General features: G+C 31.6%; 1 protein-coding gene across 1 annotated transcript; it reads right to left on the bottom strand.

Moving 5' to 3' along the window:
• Window positions 1-4032: 4032 nt before the first annotated feature.
• Window positions 4033-4569, bottom strand: LOC139426478 (uncharacterized). The gene has a single exon (XM_071185531.1). It carries the CDS (start codon window positions 4567-4569, stop codon window positions 4033-4035), a length of 537 nt encoding a protein of 178 aa, XP_071041632.1.
• Window positions 4570-10212: the final 5643 nt, after the last annotated feature.

The following is a 10212-nucleotide window of genomic DNA, read 5'->3' on the forward strand; positions in this document are numbered from 1 at the left end:
ATTAGATAGAATTTTGTATAGATGTAATTTTAAAATCCTTCATCAAAAATGAAAACAAAAAGTATACACAATTGGGGTTCAAATCAATATGTAAGCGAGGGGAAAAAATAAAAAAATCTATCGAAATCTGACAAATCTGGCATTACAAGAAATGGAAGACATTTTGGGGATGACAATAATATGAAACAATACATTTGTGATTCTGGATGGAGATAAAAGATAATTATTCGGAAAGTCTTCAAGTTTCAACCTTCAATTAAACCTTCATCGATGGTTTTTACAATTGCACTTGTGTTGTATTATTGAGATTTATCAAATTTCAAATACCATTACCGTTTTTGTAATCACTTAAATATTAATTTGCAGCCCCTAATGTATCTACTCTTTGTTTTCATTTTTGATATGAATTCTAGAAAGTCATATTAAAAGTGGTCTTTACTGAACTCCCTGCATGGAAAACTGTCTGCTTGCGCCATTTCCTTGGTTAATATAACTACTGTTGTTTTTGCTGATTCCCATCTGGTCTGACGGAATCAGATCAGATCAATAAATCTGTTGACATTTAGGAAGTCCGAAACTAAAAGGGGAGAGGAATGAATGTCGTTCCAGTCCAGCTCTAAACAGTTCAAGATATGCTCAGGTGATGCCTGGTTTTGTTGGCATTTAGGGCAAAGAGGAAAGATATTTTGATTAGCGGAAAATGTGAGACTTTTCAGGTGTCCACTGGCCAGTCGGGATAAGCAAGTGTTGGTCTGCCTGTCACCAGGAAGAGAAAGAGAGAGTCCTGGTCTTTTTGCTTTATACTAGTAGTGAATAGGAGGAAGCAGCCACTTTCGTTTGTTCTGGGCCTTTTGCTTTGCAGAAAGTTCAAGGTATGTAAGATCTGAGGTGGAGCGGACTGGATGGTCTATCCCTTCTTTGCAAGAGAGTCAGCCAACTCGTTTCTGTGGATATCGACGTGAGACGGGATCCATTAAAGTATATAACTGCTTTAATTGTTGAATCAGGAAAACCCTTAGTTACTGAATATCCTAATGTTCACAGATGGGATTCTAATGTAACTAAACCCAATTGTTCACAGAACGACTAGTTTCGAAATTAATTCTTAAGCTGCTAACCTATTTATTTATTTCATATGAAAAACACGTCTCTGAATTGCAGTCTTTTAAATCTCTCATTTGCTTCGATAACTAAAAAGCTAATCTCAAGTAAGAATATTTTGAAGTAAGCACACTAAGAAAAAAGTCTGGTCATAACTACCAGAAAATGGTAAAATTTTATCTTTATTCTGGTTCTATGAGAACACCAAAAAGCACGGTAATTTTTACCAAAGATCTTTGGTAACGTTTTTAGGAAAACTAACATTAAAATAGGGTTATTTATTACACGATAAAATTTGATAAAAGCGGTAAAATTTTGTAATTTTACATTAACCTTAAAATATGGCATGGAAAAGTCATTTATTCAGTTAAATTTTCTTTTCAGTTTTGTAGTTTTCACTAAATGTGTGGTAGGTAATAAGAACTCTACTTTTGAAAATCAGAATTTTAGGTAAACCGTTACTTTATGTACGGAAAAATTACGAGATGAAGGATTCAAATATAGCTCATTTTACCGGAAAAGTATGGTTATAGTACATTAATTTTATTAGAATTTGTTTTCTCCTTACAGACTCTAAAATTGTTAAGACAAAAACGACTTTACATGTCTTGTACACATATTATGTAAACGATATAATACTATGTTATGATGCAACATACTGGAACTATACTTTTACTACTCTTAGATTTTACTAAACATTTCCTTTTCTTAACATACTTAATAAGTAGAATAAAAAAAATTAAAATAAATTACTTATGCATGAAATAATAATTTGATAAAAACACTTATAAAATCTATTCAAATTATGTACATGAAACAGATATTAAATTTTCAATCTTCTTGAAAATGTATATAAATAAAACAACATCTAATATAATAACTTCCTAAACAAAATCAGAATTAATACCTTAACCATTTTATTCCACTAGACTTTCTAGAATATTTGATATTACGTATTTAAATATTTCTAGAGAATACATCATTCAAAGAAAACTTGAAAAATAAAAATTTTAATTTAATTTTAGTTTCTTTTTTGTTGTCAAAAACAGATTTATCTTTTTTATCTTCATAATCTTTATTCTGAAAATAGGAATGAATTTACGGTATTAGTGTATCTCATTAAATTTTTACTTAAATATAATAATACTTAGTTGCATAATCCAAGAGAGTGAAGGCTTGCTATTTCCATTTCATTCATAATTTTTATTCTAAAAGATTTAAATATTTTCAATATTAAAAAATATTATATTTTGTAAATTTATCTTTGAAAATTAAATAACAGCTGCGCATTAAACGAATTTTGAAATTTTCAATTAGTATACAGAATGTTGTTTGGAAATAATAAATCACTTGCACTCTCTCTCTCAAACTAAAGTTTGTTTAAATAGAATTATTTTTCATGCATAACGCATGTTTTTGATGAATATTTTAATTTCTTAATTATATTTCATTCCTTAAATTTGAAAGAAAATACACCTGATAAATGCAATGATTAATTTGATTGAAGAATTGCAGAGTAAAAAATTTTGGATTATAAATTGCGGTAAATAGTATCGGAACTCAAGGTATTAGTACTCTTCACAGTAAAATCCATTTTTACCATAAGATCCATTTTTACTAGAACACATTATGGGGAAAAAATCTGATGCATCGTAATTTTAACAGTAATAATTGCCGTAAAATCTCTTTAATTAAATAAATATTACTGTAAAAATTTTATTGTAAAAATGGATTTTATTGTAAATTGGGTTCTACGGATAATACGCCTAAATAGGCGGTACTTTATATTGTAATTTGATCCGGAAATTTTTACATTGTAGCAAGATTGAATAATAATAAATTTTAAAGCAATTGATTTTAATAAATTAATATCAATTCAATAAAACAAGCATTCAATAAAAAGTGATAAAAAGCAAAATATCTAAATAATAAAATAAACAATTGATTTGCAAAAGTGCATTTAATAGAAGTTCTAAAAGAAATAAATAATAAAATAAGTGATTTATTTTATTTGATAATGCACAATCACTGTAAAGTAATTACATTTAGGAAAAATAAAATATATTGTACTGTTCGTGATTGCTTTGATTTGAATGTGTAATTTATAAAAAAATAATAAGACGCATTTTAAGATGCGTCCATTTTCTTTTATACGATTTTTGAGCTGTTTCTATTTTCTTAAACACGCAAAATTGAGCAGCATACATTTCTTTTAAATGCGCTTCTTGAGCTGTGTCTATTTTTTTAAACATGCATATTGAGCTGCGCTCAACTTTTTAAATATACTTTTCGAATTGTGTCTATTTTCTTAAACACGCGTATTGAGCTAGGGCCGTTTTCTTATATTCGTGTTAGACTTACATAAATATGACTATATCGCATTACAGAAAGATTGATGTGTGGAGTATCTACCACTAAGGTTATAAAATATGTTTTCGTTCTGCTGCTTGATACTTTTCCTGTTTTTAATATGTACGTTATTGTCATTATTCAAAGCTGTTAATATATTATATTTTATAATAAGAAGCGAGTCTACTTATTTCTCACAAAATATATTCCTTCACAAACTGGTGACCCGGACGTGATCTGAACACGCAACCTTCTGATAACAATAACGTACATATTAAAAACAGGAGAATTATCAAGCAGCAGAACAAAAACATTAGTTTTCTTTTTTTGTGTTCCTCGTTGCTATGGGATACGAGACTGGCAGCGTTGAGTTGTAGTAGGCAGGTCACCACAGTACTCCCCCTCCAGTGCTAACGATTCCTTTCTTACAAATATTTCGGATTGAAGCGCACTCGACGTCCCAAGCGTGTTGTTGTCGTAGCATTTGCTAAGTCGGACGTCGTGTTTTCAGATGATGTTTATGACGCATGTGTTACAGTCGCTTCAGGTTTCCAGATGAATGCCGGTTTAAGGCGGTCGATATTAACATTGACTTCTTCTTCGTTTACTAAAATTTTGAATGTTTTTTTCGTTTCGAGGTAGTACTTGATGTGGTCCTGAAACTTTTGGTGCAAGAGAAGGCTTTGGAGCATCACATCTGAAAAAAACATGAGATGAGTTTCTAAGTTCTTTGTGTACGAAGACTGTTTGTTTGCAATGAGCGCTGGTAGGAACTAGTCGTAATTTTGATATGCAGTTTCTAAGTTGATGCACGAATGTAAAAGGGTTATTGCAGTTCGGTGAATTGACTAAATGCATGAAATCTCCTGGCAAACGGAGAGCAGTACCATATACTAGTTCGTCAGAAGAGGCATTCAGAACCTCTTTCAACGCTGATCGAAGACCTAGAAGTACGGTAGGTAACACCTCAGTCCACTGTATTGCAGCGTGGCATCGAATTGATTGTTTTAAAGAGCGATGAAATCTCTCGACAATTCCATTGAAACTTGGATGGCGATTGGTCAGTAGAAATCTGCTCCGGAACTCCAAATCGAGAAATCCAAACGGAGTAAAATGCATTTGCCACAGTACTAGCTGAAATATCCACTAAAGGAGCTATCCACTAAAGGAAATATCCACGGCTTCGAGCCAGCGAGTAAACCGATCAATGCAAGTAAGAAGATATGAATATCCATTAGAAGGCGGCAATGGTCCGACCAATTCGAGATGCACGTGATTGAACCGAGATGATGGCAAATTAAAAGTTTTAAGTGGGCTGGTGGTGTGTCTGACAATTTTATTTTTTTGGCACTCCAAGCATGAACGTGTCCAGCTCACTATGTCTTTTTGCATACTAGGCCACACAAAACGTTGTTGTATAAGTTTCCTTGAAGCCTTGATGCCAAGATGTGAGAGGCGATGTAATTTACTAAAATTGGCATGCCGAAATCTAGGGGGAACATATGGTCGAATTCTTGAATCCTGAACATCACAATAAAGTGATTTTCCAGATGTTAGCTGCATAGGCTGCAAGTTGAGATTGTTGGTAGTTTTGTTTTTCAAGAGGGTTTGCAGTTCTGTGTCCTGATATTGTTCATCCGCAAGGGCAGCAAATAGTCAATTGACGAAGGAATGGCTAATTCTTCGATACGAGACAAGGTGTCTGCTACGATATTTTGTGAACCCTCCACATAACGGATATCTATTGAAAATTGGCTTATGAAGTCTAGGTGTCTCATTTGACGAGGGGAGACTTTATCCGAACGCTGTTGAAAAGCATAGGTTAATGGTTTGTGATCAGTAAAGATCATAAAAACTCGTCCTTCCAGCATATGTCGAAAATGCTTTACAGCTTCATAAATTCCTTGCATTCGAATTGCATTCTTGTAGTGGTAGTTTCACTGTATTTCTCCCTCACCAGAATTTTATCTAGGATAGAATTTGATAAATGGATATTTCTAGTTGGTTTATCGCCGCTTTGCGTAAGACCGAGAGAGCTGTATTATTTCACCGGATTTTGAGCGTTGGTAATGAGAGCTATATTAAGTTCACCGGACTTTGAGCGCTAGTCGTGAGAGCTGTATTAAGTTCACAGTTTTGTACGGGGTCAATCCTGTGTTGCTATTAACAGCTGAGTGTGTAAAAGCTCCAGTGGTGTGTGCGATCGAGATTGAGTAGCAATAGTGCGAGGAAGACTATGTCGCAGTCACAAATAGCAATTCAACTGTTCAAGGTGTACCATGTTACTGTCAAGACAGGCATGTTCAGATCACGTCCGAAAGTCACCAATGTGGGGACTGGCCCAACAACTTTTTGAAGGTCTACAAAGACCTTGTTTCAACATAAGGTTAAATTCCTCTTTTGGTGCTCTTAATTTTTCCGATGAGAGTACTCTAGCTCTTGCGGTAACAGAAACTCATTTGTTTTCTTTGAAATGTTCAATGTTGTGGCTCTTAATTTTTTTTTGATAAGTTTTGGTCGTTATAGGTCAGGAAATCGCTTAAGAATAGCTTCATACTGATTTTGCACTGCATTTAATGTTGGTGCATCAATACAATAATAAGGCATACCGATGGAGGATAATACATTTCCTTATGTACGCTTTTTGAGTTGTGTAACTATTTTCTTAAGCACGCATATGGAGCTACGTCCGTTTCCTTAAATAGGCTTGATTTAGAGCTTTTTCTTAAAGCATTTTGTGCTATGTTTAAAATATACAGCTCATCTACAAATATGTAAATTCGCTAAAAAGCATTGAGTTAATAAATAATAACAAAGTGATTTTGATTATCGTTGTTGGTATATTTGTATAATGCGTAAACTGAGGAAATAGTATGGTATAAACTGATAAAATACGGTAAAATTTACCATATTTCTGGCTCTAAAAGAACACCAAAGTGCTCGGTAATTTTGACCGAAGACCTTTGACAGTGATTTTTGATAGAATTAGCAATAAAATAAGGTTTTATAATAAGTGTTAAAATAGGGATAAATGAAGTAAGATTTGATAATTTTATCACCTTAGTTATAATAATAATTTATAATAATTTAATAGTTTAATAATTTAGAGAATAGCCTAAAAACCATTTATTCGGTCAAATTTCATTTTCAGCTTTGCATTTCTCACTAATTGTGAGTTAATAAAAATTATAATTTTGAATACTAGACTTTTCGATAAACCATTGACATATGAACGGAAAAATTAATGGCTTAAATACCGCCTATTTAGATTTTATTCACAATTACTATATATATATATATTTAATCTGAAAAGTAATTACCATATCTAATGCCGTTTTACCAATTCATGCATATTCACTCATAAAAAACTAATTAAGATTTTAGTCTAATGGTGAAAGTATAAAATTTAACCATTTTATGATAAATATCATTTTTACTATAACTATATTAACTAAATGAATATGAGGCATGGATTTTCAACTCTGACAAGGACGTAAATAATCAAACGAAATCTTGCTTTAGACGCTGTTGATTCATTCGAATAATTTGATCCTCAGTTTAAGTGGCTGCATCCATTTGAGTAACTCGCGATACAAATGTTGCATCGAAGTTATTAGCAATTATTCCTGTCACTTCAACAGTTCTCATTACTCATGACGAGCATAGGTAGACTGTCAGCAATAGTGCTACTCTATAATTGGCCCAACTAAATGTGAAATTCTAAGCTCGATATGATTCGGTTAATTGGTATCATTCTAAAATTTTCCGTGACAATACAAATTAAAGATTTTTGTATCAGAATTTGTTAAAAATGCTGCAAAATGTTTATAATTTTGTAGAAAATTTCTTAGAATTAATTAAGGAGTACTGAAAATTGAATGATTACTGAAAATTTGTATTAATCGTACTTGTACCTTTTTAGAAATAAAACTCTCTTTTTAGATGATCCATAATCCTTGAGCAATATTTCGTTAATTTTTTGAATAATTGAAATACATATAAATTTGAGGGCTGAAATTGAGCTTTTCTTTGAGTTAAGTAGATTTCCAAGAAGAAAAAAAAGTCTGTCTCTAATGAATCTTAAAAATTCTATCTTATGACTTTATATCAAAATATTTTTGTCTAACATTGCAAAACATTTAACTCTAGGGACATGACGGTATTCGGAATACTATAAAATATATGTATAAATAATAAAAATTTATGTTTCTAGGATTTTTTCTGTGAAAATTTAACATTTTTTTTTATGACTTTAATAAATATGTTACCTTTGAAATAATACAAATACACCATGTACAAGTAGTAGATACCTAATAATACAGGGTGTTATTTAAAAAATGACTGTTACATATACGTTTAAATTTCTCGTGAAGAACAGATTCTCATGATTATAAGCAGTAGAAATTTTAAAATTATGTTTAAGTAATGAAAAAGCAGAAATGTTATCACAATCTACTAAATTGATATCGAAAAGGGTGGAAATAGGGACATGAAAACTAATCTCAATTCTGTAGGAAATTCGTGCAAATTTTAACAACTAACAAATTTTAACTTTTATAACCTTTCTTTTATCGTTAAAAATCGCCAAGTTTTGGCACCGTTTTTCCCCTCTTAAATTGTATTTTGTGTTACTTCATTTGTATATTTATTTGTTTCATTTTTGACGTGAATTTGAAAAATGTATATTAAGGTCGGATTTTAAGGAACACCTTGTATATTAGACAGAACGAATTGCCTTAATTCTATATATCCATTTGTTAATAATTTCTTGACTGTAATATTTATTTACTTACATAAATAACCATTGAATCAAAAATTTGTTTTGAATGTTTTCTTCACCAAACCATCCACGTTTGTAATAATAATGTTACAGCAAAGGTGAAGAAATCAGTTTTCTTACAGATTTTCAGCTGAAAGCTTAACTCGACCGATTCATAAAAGTGCAGACAATTGCTTCATTTTTCCTTTTAGGTATTCTTCAAACTACCTAGTAAGTGATGTGCAATAGGTAATCTGCACATTCCCTACTAGGAACTTGTTAAAATGAAAATAAAATGTTCGCTGTAACAACAACAATGATTTTCTATGCTCAATTTGATATAATTTTTTTATGTATTTTTTGCTATCTAAAAAAATCAAGTAACTTCTATCAGAACATTGGGTTATAGAATTAACCATCAATCGCTTTCAGAACTATATTACAAATAATCAAATAGTTTGAAATATTATTACGATTAAGAAAATTAACATAATGCTATTTATTTATTTTTCGATATATAAAGAATCAAGTACTAAATTAGGTGATACAATGACAAATTTTTGAACTTAAACGATATGGAAGCTGTCAATGAGCACATCATCAAATTTTGATTCCTTCCCTTTTGTTCTGAAGATTAGCTAGGTAGTGTACTCATTAGCGGAGCAAATCAGTTAATCTGGAGATTAGCTAGTTAATGTGCACATCAACGGTTTACGAGCTTTAGCGGTAACATTTATATCTCTGATGCAGAGATATGATTGGTACAAAAGTAGTTGTATAGAACTGCTGTTTGGTTTCAGAACGGGCCTAACCATACTTTGGTATCATGCGTAGTTTGTATATGGTGTAAGGCAGGGATGGGCAAATAACGGCCCGTGGGTCCACTGTGGCCGGTCGGAAAATTTTATCCGGCCCGCAGATAGGATTTTAACTTGCCGATCCGCAGTGAATATAAGCAATATACATTATACATCAATTTTTTTGTCAACTTTCTTAAAAGCTATTTTTGTTCTTATGTTTTTAACAAAGTATTGATGACCTTTTTACTTTCTTTATTTTTATAGAAATAGTTAGCACAAACAACTTCAATTGGTAAAATGTTGAAAACAATAGTTCTTTATAGAATTGCCGTAGATTATTTCTAACAAGCATTTGTCTATGGAATCTAACATAGGTGAATTGTACTTCGCTTGTAGCAGACAGCGCATTTTAAGCTTCAACGAGAGGATTTTTTTTTGCCGGTGAGATTTCAAACATTATTTATTGCGCATGGAAAGATTGCACACACATAACGTCATTGTAAATAATGGCAAAATAAATTTTTTAATGTATAAAATGGTTAGTGCTTTTTGAGTTATGTGTAAAAACTGTTAACCTCAAGATAGCTACTAAAAAACGCAAAGTTGATTCAGAGTGCCATGCATTTAATAATGAATGGACTTGGAAACGTGTTTTTACTGTTGTAAAAGATAAACCAGTATATCTTATCTGCAATGAAGCTGTAGCAGTTTTTAAAGAATACAACATTAACCGACATTTTACAGCCAAGCATAAGAATGCCAACTACGAAGCAATGTTTGAATAATGTGAGAGAGGAGAATACAGAAAACTTTCTTAAAGAATTATCAGGAAGACAAAATATTTTCAAGAAGATAAACAGTGCTCAAGAAGCAGCTACGCATGCAAGTTACATCGTAGCATACAATATTGCTAAAAATAATAAATCTCTCGGTGATGGGGAGTTTGTTAAACAATGTATGCTCCAAGTTTGTGATGTTTTATGTCCAGACATGAATAATAATTTTCAGGTGTAAGCTTATCTCAAAAAACGGTGACTTCTAGAATCGAAGCCATCGATAAAAATTTGACATCACAATTAGAGTCAAAAATTGCACAATTCAAATTTTGCTTGATAGCTATAGATGAAAGCACTGATATAATAGATACTGCTCAATTAGTGATATTTATAAGATGTGTTGATGAGAACTTTGAAATTACCGAGG

Source organism: Parasteatoda tepidariorum, chromosome 3 (genome assembly GCF_982258835.1).
Source record: "Parasteatoda tepidariorum strain Cologne lab strain chromosome 3, Ptep-v5.0, whole genome shotgun sequence".
Taxonomy (NCBI): domain Eukaryota; kingdom Metazoa; phylum Arthropoda; class Arachnida; order Araneae; family Theridiidae; genus Parasteatoda; species Parasteatoda tepidariorum.

Bases quoted from the DNA above. Each gene is read 5' to 3' on its own strand.
- LOC139426478 (XM_071185531.1), bottom strand. From the start codon at position 4,569: ATGCATTTTACTCCGTTTGGATTTCTCGATTTGGAGTTCCGGAGCAGA.